Here is a 14,147-nt window from a genome sequence, read left to right on the forward strand (position 1 = left end):
TTTGACGAGCAAGAAATAAATATATTTTTTAAAACTGCACTTCCATATATTGTATCTTAGAAAATGTTCTGCCAAATATAAAACAGGATTGAAATCCTGATGGATGTTTCAGATTAAATGAACATATCAGCTCTACAGTTGCTGTACTGCCCTGCACTGTCTTGTGCACTTTATGTAGTTCTGTGTAGGTCTGCAGTCTAGTGTAGTTTTTGTGTTGTCTTACGTAATCTAATGTAACCTTGTGTTGTCTCACTTAGTTTAGTGTAGTTTTGTGTTGTTTCATGTAGCACCATGGTCCTGGAGGAACGTTGATTCGTTTTTACTGTGTACCAGCAGTTTATGGTCGAAATGACAATAAAAAGCGACTTGACTTGATGGGCAGGCAATGAAATTATTCTGAGATCAGAAAATGAAGATATTGTAATGGGCAAAACCTTTCACTGCTCACCCGCTAATGTATTCTAAACATTATCAGCTCACCAGAGAGACCTTTGATTTTTGCTTTGCAATAAAGAATTGTCTTATTGACGAAAAAGTATTAAGTGTGGAAAATCACTGATAATCTTTATTATCAAAATTGGATCAGATAGAAAAGCAACTTTCAGCCATCTTTATGCATAAAGAGCAAATAATGTGATTTTTGGCATGTTTAGGTGTTTACAGTCCTCACTGCTGGAATTCATCCATCAGTTAATTGGGGATGTACAATCACAACGAAACATAATATCAATGTTGTTTTGTTGTTGCAGTTCATCAACTTAATTATTTCTTCAGTGCGTGCAGATGCCGTGAGTTAGTTGTCAACTTCCACTCGCAACTTATGCCACGTTCTCAGCAGCCTTGTGAATGACGAAGTTACACCTCGCCACATGTGCCTCTTAAGCACTTCATCTCTTAATGTTAACCCATTACCTATAGCTCTAGTCTCACACAACCTCAGTGGAAAAAAATTGTTTGCATCTACCCTATCTATGCCACTCATAATTTTATACAGTTCCATCAAATCTCTCCTCATTCTCCTACACTCCAGGAAACAAAGTCCCAACCTATTTAACCTTTCCCTATAACTTAGGCCCTCAAGTCCTGGTAATGTCCTTGTAAATTTTCTCTGTACTCTTTCAATTTTATTGATACCTTTCCCGTACTTTGGTGACCAGAACTGCACACGAGATACCAAATTAGGCCTCACCAATATCAGATACAAGTTCAACATAACATCCTAACTCCTGTACTCAGTACTTAAGTTTATGAAGACCAATGTGCCGAAAACTCTCTTTATGACCTATCTACCTGTGATGCCACTTTCAAGGAATTGTGGATTTATGTTCCCAATCCTTTTGTTCTACCGCACTCTGTTCACTGTGTAAGTACTACCCTGGTTTGTCCTCCAAAGTACAACACCTCACACCTGTTTTAAATTCCATCTGCCATTTCTTCAGCCCATTTTTCTCAGCTGGACCAAATCCCACGGCAAGCTTTGATATCCTTCTTCACTGTTCACTACACCTCCAGTCTTAATGTCATCTGCAAATTTACTAATTCATTATTATCCAGGTCATTGATACAGATGACAAACAACAACAGACCTGACATTGATCCCTGCAGCACACCACTAGGCACAGACCTCCAGTCAGAGAGGTAGCTATTCAGTAAAACTTTCTGCCTTCTCCTGCAAAACCAATGTCTAATCCATTTTACTACTTCATCCTGAATGCCAAGTGACTGAACCTTCCTGACTAACCTCCCATGTGGAACCTTGTCAAATGCCTTGCTAAAGTCCATGTAAACACCATCCACTGCCTTGCCTTCTTCAACTTTTCTGGTAACTTCCTCGGAAAACTCTGTAAGATTGGTTAGACATGACCTACCATGCACAAAGCCATGTAGACCGTCCCTAACCAGTTCCTGTCTATTCAAATAGTCATTATCTGGTCTTCTATAATACCTACAAATAACTTATCCATGACTGGCATCAGGCTCACTGGCCTATAATTTCCCAGCTTATTCTTAGAGTCTTACTTAAACAACAGAACAACATTAGCTATTCTTCAATTCTCCCCCACCTCAACTGTGGCTAAGGATATTTAATTACCTCTGCTAGAGTCCCTGCAATTTCTACATTAGCCTCCCATCTTATCAGCCTCTGGGGATCTATCATTTCTAATTTTCCTTAAGATAACAAGCACCTCTTCCTCTGTATCTATATGGTCCATGACCTCAACGCTGCTTTGCCTCACTTCCATAGACTCTGTCCATTACCCGATTAAATACAGATGGGAAAAAAAATCCATTTCAGATCTCCCCCACCTCTTTCAGTTCCATGCATAGATGACCATACAGATCTTCAAGAGGACCAATTTTGTCCATTGCTATCCTTTTGCTTTTTTTATGTCTGTAGAAACCATTGGGATTCTCACTCACCTGGTCAGCTAGAGCAATCCCATGGCTTCTTTTAATCCTCCTGATTTCCGTCTTAAGTGTTCTCTTGCCTGTAAAATCTAAAGAAAAGCCAGGGTATCACTAGGACCATAAGACATAGCAGCAGAATTAGGCCATTTGAACTATCGAGTCTGCACTGTCAATCAATCATGGCTGGTCCTTTCTCCCCCTCCTTAGCCCCACTCCCCAGCCTTTCCCCCATAACTTTTGATGTTGTGTCCAATCAAGAACCTATCAATCTCTGCCTTAAATACATCTAACGGCCTGTGGTAATAAATTCCACAAATTCACCACCCTCTGGCTAAAGAAATTTCTCTGCATCTGTTTCAAATGAATGCCCCTCTACCCTGAGGCTGTGCCCTCTTGTCCTAGACTCCCCCACCATGGGAAACATCCTTTCCACTTATGCTCTGTCTAGGCCTTTCAGCATTTGAAAGATTTCAATGAGAGCCCCCCCCCCCCCACATCCTTCTGAATTCCAGCGAGTACAGATCCAGAACCATCAAATGTTCCTTGTATTATAACCCTTCCATTCCTGGAGTCAGCTGTTGTTTTTATAAAATTCATTGTCAGAATTTCATAGTGCAGAGCAAGGAGAGGATCCTTGGATTGAACTGCTTATTGCAATCCACAGAACTTCGATACTGCCAATGATCATGGGGTTGGTACCCACCTGTGGTCATGGGGCATGATAAGCTTGGAGACTAAAGAATCGTTATTCCCTCCACTGCTGTGAAATATACAGGTTGGCTTTTAACATCTTTTAAAGGGAATAAACCATGATAATAGTTTCTTTAGGCAACACTGTCCTCATGTCACAGTTCAATTCAATACACAAAAAATAGGAGTAATCCAATTTCTAAGCCTTCGTCCCTTCAGAACTTTCATTCTTAGAACAGTTATGTCTGCCAAAACATTTATTTTATTTCAAAATAAAACTGGTAACAGATAATGTTATATAAATGTATTTTTGTCTACAAACATAATGAGGAAAATTATACCTGTGGGCTTAAGGTGTGAATTAATGAAAATCGTTCATGCTGTTTTCATTGTTTAATATCTCTTCTCTGCTGTGACTTGCCTAACTTTTTGCAGGTCAAACCAAGGAGGCTGAACCTCCAGAGGCAAGGACGGAGCTTAATAACCTGTGGGCAAACACTTATCTAAAATTCCAGCCCCTCTGGAAAATCCGAAATTACTTTGGTGAAAAGATTGCACTTTACTTTGCTGTGATGGAAACACTTCTAGTTACACTAATTATTCCTGCATTCCTTGGTTTGGCTACATTTATATATGGCCTTTATTTCAGGTACTGTAATTCTCTTGTTTACTTTCAAAAGCATGCAACATAAGAACTTTGAGTCTTTGGTTCATTTAATAACAATGTTACATTAATTTTATTAAGGATTATGGTTGTCTTTCAGATTATGTTAAACCAGACCTTCATGTGGTGAAAGATATCACAATATGTTGCTCTAGAGCGGACTTGGAATCCTAATAGGCTATTTTACAATATGGAATGGTTTGGATTTGTAGATATCATTTACTTTAATATCAAGATCTTAAAAAAGAACTGTGGTTTATTGTTCAGGTTATATTGGTGGACAAGTTCAGCCCAAGATACCCTGGTGGAGATGATATCATTCTGAATGGACTAGAGTAGAGAGTTTCCTCTGTTGTCCTAGCCAATACTATCTCTCAATCAATAAATGTTATCAGATCCTCAACATCTGTGGAAATTGCTTTCCATGTTTCTTACAGTAAACAGAGGCTGTATTTAAGAAGTGTTTTGGGAAGTCATGAAAGACACTACATAAATCTAATTCTTTTTCAAGCAGTTGTATACTTATGTTAATTTAAACTTTATTTACATGTCTATTTATACATTCTCTTTCAGTATAAACTGTTACAATGCCAGCAGTAAACTGGATGAATCTCTTCGTAACTACAACTACAAAGAAATCTGTTCTTCCCCAGACTTGATCTCAGGAATAGTGGAGAACTCTGTGAAGATACTTAGGTAAATGTAGATATTTAGAATCTTGGAAGAACATGATTTTTGGTTGCTGGTACACAGGTAACGGTAGGGTATTGAATGATATTAAGCTTGCATCCTGTATGTCAGTTTTATCTCACAATCGATGAAGCATGGCTAACAATCCAAGGCTAATTTATTTCCCCCATGTGTGGTCTACTTCTGAAATAGGTGCTCAAGCGTACTTCTGAGTTACTTTCTAATAATCCAAAGGATACCTGTAATTGCATTATAGGACTATTTATTTGAAATACAGCCTTTTTTTCCACAAGTAAAAGTCACTATGTAATGTCACAGAAGGACAGTTATCAAAAACAGAAAATCCCAGAGACACTGAGTAAGTCAAACAGCATCTGTAGTAAGAGAAACTGAATTAGCACTTCAGATTTAAGAAATGGAAAAGTGAGAAAGCAGCTAGATTTAGATTTAAAGGGACTATATCTTTGAGTTCAGTTTCAAATTTGAAAAGGAGAAGCTGGTATCAGGTGTATTGATATTTCAGTGGAACAAGGGAAATTACAGTGGTATGAGAGAGGAACTGGCCCAAGTCAATTGGAAAAGTAAGCTAAATGGAGGGACGGCAGAGCAGAATTGGATGAAATTCCTACAAGAAATAAGGAAAATGCAGGAAAAATATATTCCAAGAAAAAGAAAATCATGAATGGAAAAATGGCACAAACGTGGCTAACGAGAGAGGTTAAGGCAAAAATAAAAGCAAAAGAAATGGCGTACAAGGAAACAAAAATTAGTGGGAAAAATGAGGACTGGAAGACTTTTAAAAACTTACAGAAGGAAACTAAGGAAGTCATTAGGAAAGAAAAGATGAATTATGAAAGGAAGTTGGTGATTAACATTAAAAAAGATACTAAGAGTTTTTTTTAAATATATGAAGAGTAAAAGAGTGACAAGGGTAGATACGGGACTGATTGAAAATGATACTGGAGAAATTATAATGGATAACAAAGAGATGGCGGAGGAACTGAATGAGTATTTTGCATCAGTCTTCACAGTGGAAGACATGAGCAACATACCTGATAGCCAGAGGTATCAGGGAATAGAATTAGGTACAGTCAAGATTACTAGAGAGAAAGTGCTTGGGAAGCTAAGTGGACTAAGAATAGATAAGTCTTCCGGTCCAGATGAGGTGCACCCAAGGGTTCTGAAGGAGGTGGCTTTGGAGATTGTGGAAGCATTGGAAATGATCTTCCAGGAATCAATAGACTCTGGCATGGTTCCGGAGGACTGGAAGGTCGCAAATGTAGTTCCGCTATTTAAGAAAGGAAGGAGGCAGCAAAAAGAAAATTATAGACCTATTAGTCTGACATCGGTAGTAGGAAAGATACTGGAGTCAATCCTCAAGGACGAGGTTATGAAATACCTCGAGGTGCATGACAAGATAGGCCAAAGCCAGCATGGTTTCATGAAGGGAAGATCCTGCCTCACCAACCTATTGGAATTTTTTGAGGTAATCATGAATAAGATTGACAAGAGAGAGGCTGTGGATGTTGTGTGTTTGGATTTTCAAAAGGCCTTCGATAAGGTGCCACATATGACGCTGCTTAATAAGATGAGAGCCCATGGAATTATAGGAAAGATATTGAAATGGGTGGAGCATTGGCTGATAGGTAGAAAGCAAAGGGTGGGAATAAAGGGATTCTATTCTGATTGGTTGCCGGTTACTAGTGGTGTTCCGCAGGGGTCGGTGTTGGGGCTGCTTCTTTTTACGATGTATATCGATGATTTGGTTTATGGATTAAATGGTTTTGTGGCTAAATTTGCGGATGACACCAAGATAGGTGGAGGAGCAGGAAATGTTGAAGAAACGGAAAGGTTGCAGAGAGACTTAGTCAGTTTGGGAGAGTGGGCAAAGAAATGGCAGATGGGATACAACGTTGACAAATGTACGGTTGTACATTATGGAAGAAGAAATAATCGGGCAGATTATTATTTAGATGGGGAGAAAATTCAAAAATCAGAAGTGCAAAGGACTTGGGGGTCCTTGTGCAGGATACCTTAAAGGTTAACCACCAAGTTGGATCGGCAGTAAGGAAAGCGAATACTATGTTGACATTCATTTCAAGAGGAATAGTGTATAAGAGTAAGGAGGTGTTAATGAGGCTCTATGGGGCATTAGTGAGACCTCATTTGGAATACTGTGTGCAGTTTTGGGCCCCCTACCTTAGAAAGGATGTACTGATGTTGGAGAGAGTTCAGAGAAGATTTACGAGGATGATTCCTGGAATGCAGGGGCTAACATATGAGGAGCATTTGTCGGCTCTTGGACTGTATTCATTAGAGTATAGAAGAATGAGAGGGGATCTCATAGAAACATTTCGAATGTTGAAAGGGTTGGACAGCGTAGATGTGGAAAGGTTGTTTCCCTTGGTGGGTGAGTCCAGGACAAGAGGCCATAGATTTAGAATTAGAGGGTACCCAGTTAAAACAGAGATGAGGAGAAATTTTTTTAGCCAGAGGGTCGTGGATTTGTGGAATTCGTTGCCACATACAGCTGTGGAGGCCCGATCATTGAGGGTGTTTAAGGAGGAGATTGACAGGTATCTAATTAGTCAGGGTATCAAGGGATATGGTGAAAAAGCCGGAAATTGGAACTAGATGGGTGAATAGTTTAGCTCATGGGGGAGCTGCGGAGCAGACTCGATGGGCCGAATAGCCTATTTCTGCTCCCTTGTGATATCTGGTAGGATGCTGGGTTGCCATGGAGATGGTTGGTTATGAAGCTGTCTGCTTGATAGATTCATGAGGGAAGCTATTGAGTCGTAGAGTCAAGCAACACGGAAGCAAGCTCTTCAGCCCATCATGATCACATCAGCCATCAAGCATCAATCCATAGTAATCTCATTTTTCCCAGTACTCAGTCTATAGCCTCCCATTCCATGGTGTTTCCAGTTCTCATCTAAATACTACTTAACTGTTGTGAGAATCTCTATCTCCATCATTCCTTCCGGCAGAATACAAATGAAATAACATATAAAAACTGTGAAATGCATGACAAAGCTGTTGCAGAACAACAATTTTGTATCTTATCATATGGTATTTCATGATAGTACTTTGGAAAACTATGTTTAATTTGAGGTACTATTATTATATTTTTCTTATTCCAGAATATCAGAAATATTATGCAAGCATTTGGTATTGCTAAGCACCTAACATTTGTCATTGGAACCTATAATATGACCTCAAATGAGTTGAGGGAAAGTTTTATTACTTAATTCTCCTTTCTGGGTAAACCTGTTATCCCTTTGGCCATCAACTATTCTATTAGTACTTTGAGTATCTACCTGAAACACCATATCGAATGTTAATCTCTGGGAAGATGTGCCTCATGTCATCCATGCTACATACTGACCTTTATTAATCAGAATATACATCTCATTCTTGGTTATGTTATTAAACCTCCGCACAGGACTTCTACAAATATTTCTTAATCACACAGAAAACCTTTATAGAGCAGTTCTCATAATTTCAATTTCTTGTTTGGACTGTAAAGTCTTTTACTGACTTGATTGTATGACTCATTTATTCTAATTGGTCACCAATAGTCTCTTAAGGTCCCTCGAGTGATGAACTATAATTTCAGTTTCCGACCAAACTAACATGTTGTTCAAATTATGAAAAAGATACAACCAGTTTCTTCACATTAATAACATTCAAGATCTTAATGTTAAAAACTTCACTTTTAGAAAATAGCTAGGCTTCTGTTTATAATTTATAATCACTTACTGAATGTGGGCATTAACAAGCAGAACATTAATCTTGAATTGAAACAGCAGTGCAGTAGCAATATAAAGTTCTGTTATGTAGATCAGATAAACATGACAGATTTTCTACCATAATAATGTATTAGCTAATCAGATGAGGTTTTACAACAGTCCTGTAGCTGTGCACCACTGTACCTTTTAAAATAAAATTCACCAATTTAGTTCGAATAGTAAATAAGGCAGGGATAGCTGTAGAGGTATTCCTTATTGATAAACTACTTTTAATTGGATTAATAATAATATATCAACATAACTGCTAAGAAGCCATTGAATCACTTTACATTGTGATTGGTTAGATAACAAATTTTAACAGCACAGACTGGTCACCAAGTAGGAAAAAATACAGCTACATAAGCAAGATTAAAATGTGGGAGGAATTCTGTAACAAGGGTTGTAATAAAATAATATTTTTGCTCATTGTCCCTGTACAAAGTTTTAAAAAGAGTTCTTTGAAATTGCTGCAAGAAAAACTGCTGGAGGAACTCAGTAGTTGAGTAGCATTTGTTGGGTGGGGGTAGAAAGGCGCTATCAATGTTTCAGGTTGAGACCCTGCACTATACCACAATGTTATATTGACAAACCTGTGTCCACCAATAATAAACCCAAGTGTTATGGTGACAGACTATTGTCTCTGTGCCCCACCTGTGCTACACAGCTTTCTTATAGTGACAGACCTGTGTCTGTGTAGTATAGGCCAGAGGTATAGTGACAGACCTGTACCTCTATGTTACAGTGATATGCCTGACCATGGTCCAGTGTCATAGTGATAGATCTTTCCCCATGAGTTTTGTTTCAAGTTATAATGATTTTATCTACATATGTGGTACTTATTCACCTTGCAAAATAGGAAGAGTTAAAATTGTAGGCAATCAAGTTCTTATGCTTATAATACTATAGGGGGCACTCAGCTAATCTGGTCCATTTCAGCTCTCAGAAAGCAATTCCTTTGCTTTTTATTTACCTGTAACCCTGCATCTTATTTTCTCTCGCACTTCTCTTTGATTCCTCTTGCCATTAACCTACCCCAACGGTTTAGTTGCAATAATCATACCTTTGGGACTTGTGAGGAAGCAGGTGAACCCAGTAGAAACCCATGCTTTACTGGAGATGAGATAAGTGTGCAAACTGCACAGACAGCATCCAGGATTGTGCCGCTGTCTTCGGACTTGTGAGGCAACAAGACTAACTGCTGCAATACCTTACTGCCCTCTGTGCTGTATCATTACCCATGAGCCAGTACGCAGAAAGCCGATCAATGTGCAATGTGATAAGTTTACGTAAGTCCTGCTTTGTTTTATTTCAGAGAAGCATGTGGAAACGTCGGTGGAAGGAGAAAAATTATTGAGACGGGACTCAATAGAACCTGTGCTTCTAAAACCTGGGACAATGCAACATTTTAGTAAGTGTTTGACTTTCAATCTGAATTTTTAAAATACATCTAGATTTATTTCCATGATATTAAAATTCTTGCAACTGTGCTGTTTGACTTCCTCCATGTAAACTTACTATTCTCACCATACTATTAAGTGACAGTGCAAGGACTTTGAAAAATATTTTGTTATATTCATTGTGGGATGCTGTGTTGGTGCCGGAACATGTAGTGATACTTGCAGGCTATCCCAGCACATCCTTAAGTTGTACTGTTTGTTAACCCAAACAACACATTTCACTGTACGTTTCAATGTAATCCATAAAACCATAAGACTTGGGAGTGGAATTAGGCCACAACCCCTTGAGTTCACTCTGTCCCTCCACCACCCCCTCAACTCCATACTTCTCCCTGCTCCGCAAAACCTTTCATGCTCTGACTCTTCAAGAATCTACCAACTTCCACTTTAAGTTTACTCAAGATGATTCCACAGCTGTCTGTGGCAATGAATTCCACAGATCCACCACCCTCTGGCTAAAGGAATTCATGCATATCTCTTTCTAAATGGACGTCTCTCTAGTCTGAGGCTCTGTCCTCCGGTCCTAAAATCCACCCACTATAGGAAACGTTCTCTCCACATCCACTCTGTTTAGGCCTTTCAATATTCAGTAGGTTTCAATGAGATCCCTGCTCAGTCTTCTAAACTCCAGCAAGTTTAGAACCAAAGCTATCAAATTCTCCTCATACATTAACCTTTCGTTCTTGAGATCATTCTCTCCTCTGGTCCCTCTCCAATGCCAGCGCATCTATTCTTAGATAAGGGGCCCAAAATTGTTCACAATACTCCAAGTGGAGTCTGGCCAATGCCTTATAAAGCCTCAGTATTACATCTTGCTCTTATATTCTAGTCATCTTGAAGTGAGTGCTAATATTTGCCTTCCTTACTACCGACTCGACCTCCAAGTTAACTTCTAGAAGATTCTGCACAAGGTCTCCCAAATCCCTTAGAAATTCTGATTTTTGAATTTTCTCCCCATTTAGAAAATGGTCTATGCCTTTATTCCGTCTACCAAAGTGCATGACCGTACACTTCACTACACTATTTTCCATCTGCCTTTTCTTTGCCCATTCTCCCAATCTGTCTAACTCCCTCCGTAGATTCCCTGACTCCTCAAAACTACCTGCTCCTCCACCTATCTGTGTACCTTCCATAAAATTGTTCACAAAGCCATCAATTTCATCATCCAAAACACTGGCATATAATGTGAAAAGAAGTGGTCCCAATACCGACCACAGCAGAATACCACTAGTCACCAGTTACCAATCAAAATAGGCCCCTTTTATTCCCACTCTTTGCCTCCTGCCAGTCAACCAATCTTCTATCCACAGTAATATCTCTCCTGAATGAGCTTAGCAGCCTCATGCGCAGCATCTTGTCAAAGACCTTCTGAAAATCCAAGTAAACACCATCTACTGACTCTCCTTTCTCTACCCTGCTTGTTATTTCCTCAAAGAATTCCAACAGATTTGTTAGGCAAGATTTCCCCTTAAGGGAACCATGCTGACTTTGGTCTATTTTATCATATGCATCCAAGTAATTTCATCCTTCATAAAGGACTGTAGCATCTTCTCAATACTGAAGTCTGGCTAATTGGCCTGTAATTTCCTTCCTTTTGCCTGCCTCCCTTTTAAAGAGTGGAGTGACATTTACAATTTTCCCGTCCTCTGGAACCGTTTCAGAATCTAGTGAATCTAGTGATTGTTGAAAGACAACTACTAATGCCGCCACAATCTCTTCAGCCACCTCTTTCAGAACCCTGGACTGTACACTATCTGGTGCAGGTGACTTATCTACCTTCAGACCTTCCAACTTCCCAAGCAGCCACGGTTGCCTTTTCCTCCCCTTAGAATACTTCCTCATCTTTAGGATGTACCTATCCTGCGCCTTCCAAATTGCCTCTGGAAACTCTGGCCATTACTGCTCTGCCACCATCCCTGATAGCATCCTCTTCCAATCAGCTTTGGCCGGCTCCACTCTTATGTCTCTGTATTGCCCTTTACTTCACTGTAATACTAATACATTTGGCTTTACCTTCTCCCTCTCAAACTGCAGGGTGAATTCTATCATATTACGATCACTGTCTCCTAAGGGTTCCTTTACATTAAGCTTCCAACCGCTGAAGAATTTCTAATCAGATTTCAATTTGATGCCTTCCGTGCACTGCAAACTGCAGTGAGAGCATGGGCTGGAGATCGGACGTGTAGATCCAGCATGAGCAGTAATGGCCCAATACATACTGCTTGGCAGGGTGTCAATGACACTGTTAAACTCCTGGTGGTTTACGGCAGTCAGTCACAGATTGGAGTCCAATGCTGTGATAAAATTAGTAACACACACGTAGGAAGTCATGCGATTAGCTGTTGTATATGTTATTTACTCGGGCCTTAAAAGCAACCCCAAATACAGTTTTTTTTAAATTGAGTTTTTTCAACCTCATAGATAAACCCTGACACCCAAATTCCAAGAGTTCATTTTCTGTGGAGGCAGGGGCCTAGTTAATGCATTGGATCGAAACCCTGCATCAGAACTGATGCTCGTAATGTCTGCTATTCCTCTGTCTCCACAGATGCTGCTTGACCTACTGAGTTCCCCTAGCAAGTTTGTTTTTCACCTCTTTTTCTAGCACCTGCTGTCTTTTGTGTCTCTAAGCGTTTATTTTAATTGTTTGTGGTCATTGATACTGTGGATGAAGACAACAAAAGCAAGAAAGAGGTAAAATTGGAGCTTCTGAGAAACATGAAGTTAGTTAAGTGTCTGGTTTCGAATAGCACCAGTTTACTATGGGCATTGACAATGATCTTTCGATCCTCTTTGGCCACAGGAGTAGTACCAGAGGACTGGAGGATGGCAAATGTTGCTCCATGTTCAAGAAGGTAATAGGGATAATCTTGGGAGTTTTAGGCCAGAGAGTCATACGTCAGTGGTTGGCAAACTGATGGAGAAGATTCTTAGGTACAGGATTTACAATTGTTTGGAGAAGCATAGTCTTATTAAAGATAGTCAGCATGAATTTTTGAAGGATTGGTCAAGTACCTCATAAGACTGATTGAGTATTTCAAGGAAGTGACAAAGCAAATTGATGATTGTAGAGCAATATATGTGGTGTATATGGATTTCAGTAAGGCATTTGATAAAGTTCCCCAAGGTAGGTTCATCCAGAAAGTCAAGAGGTATGGTATCCATGGGAATTTCACTGCATGGAGTGGGAATTGGTTTGTCCACAGAAGACAGAGGGTGATAGCAATATATCTATCCTGTTTGGAGATCAGTGACTAGTGGTGTTCCACAGGATTCTGCTCTGGACCCTGCTCTTTCAGATTTTTTATAAATGACTTGGATTAGAAAGTGGAAGGAAGGGTTAGTAAATTTGCAGATTACATGAAAGTTGCGGTGTTATAGATTGTGTGGAAAGTTGTCACGGGTTATAGTCAGGATGAAAAACTGGGGTGGAGAAATGGTAGATGGAGTTCAAACCAGAAAAGTGATTAGAGTTTATGACTCTTATCTGAAATGTGAAGAGATACATTTGGAAGAGAACTTGAAGGTACAAGGTTGATGACAGGATTCTTAGTAGTTGGGATAACAGATGGATCTTGGGGTCTGTGTCCATCTCAGAACTGCTGCACAAGTTGATAGGGTGTTGAAGAAGGCATATACAACATGCTGGAGGAATTCAGCAGGTCAGGCAGATTCTATGGAAATAAGTAAACAGACGATGTTTTGGGCCAGGTCCTGATGAGGGGTCTTGGCCCGAAATGCTGACTGTTTATTCCTTTTCATATATACTGCCTGATCAGCTGAGTTTCTGTAGCATTTTGTATGGGTTACTTCAGATTTCCAGCACCTGTAGAATCCCTTGTGTTTAATAAGGTGTATGGTGCTTTGGCCTTCGATTAGTTGAGTTATTGAGATCAAGAGCCATGAGGTTATATTGCAGCTCCTTAAATCTTTGGTTAGACCAGACTTAGAGTATTGTGTTCAGTGCAGATGAGATCTATCAAGAAGCTGCTTTGATTGGAGGATATGTCTTATGAGGGTAGATTGAGAGAGGTAGGGTTTTTCTCTTTGAGGACGAGAGGTGTAGAAGATTATAAAGTGGACAGGCAGTGCCTTTTTCCCAGGGCAGCAATGCTTAATATCTAGAGGGCATCCATTTAAGGTGAGTGGAGGAAAGTTTAGAGGAGATATCAGAGGTAGTTGTTTTACACAGAGAGTGGGGGGGGGTGCGCAGGGGGGCCTGGAACAACTTGTCGGGTTAGTGGTAGAGGTTGATATAACAGGGACTTTTAAGGGACTCTTACATAGGCAAGTGGATGTAAGAAAAATGGAGGGGTATAGGCTGTGTAGGAGAGAAGGGTTAGGTTGATCATTGAGGAGGTTCACACAGCATAGTGGGCTGAAGAGACTGTACTGTTAGATAATCTACGAAAAAGGCAAAGCGACAAGTAAAAATATGTACCCTCA

The 14,147-nt window shown here is 39.8% G+C and overlaps 1 protein-coding gene across 1 annotated transcript in view; it reads left to right on the top strand.

Moving 5' to 3' along the window:
* The window catches only part of LOC134349954 (anoctamin-7-like), a 73,012-nt gene that overhangs the window by 19,896 nt on the left and 38,969 nt on the right, over positions 1 to 14,147 (top strand). The window contains exons 6-8 of the mRNA XM_063054907.1: positions 3,535 to 3,748; positions 4,337 to 4,459; positions 9,557 to 9,652. Coding sequence (XP_062910977.1) covers positions 3,535 to 3,748; positions 4,337 to 4,459; positions 9,557 to 9,652 — 433 coding nt within the window. The remainder of the gene's footprint in view (positions 1 to 3,534; positions 3,749 to 4,336; positions 4,460 to 9,556; positions 9,653 to 14,147) is intronic.

Source organism: Mobula hypostoma, chromosome 7, assembly GCF_963921235.1.
Source record: "Mobula hypostoma chromosome 7, sMobHyp1.1, whole genome shotgun sequence".
Lineage (NCBI taxonomy): Eukaryota > Metazoa > Chordata > Chondrichthyes > Myliobatiformes > Myliobatidae > Mobula > Mobula hypostoma.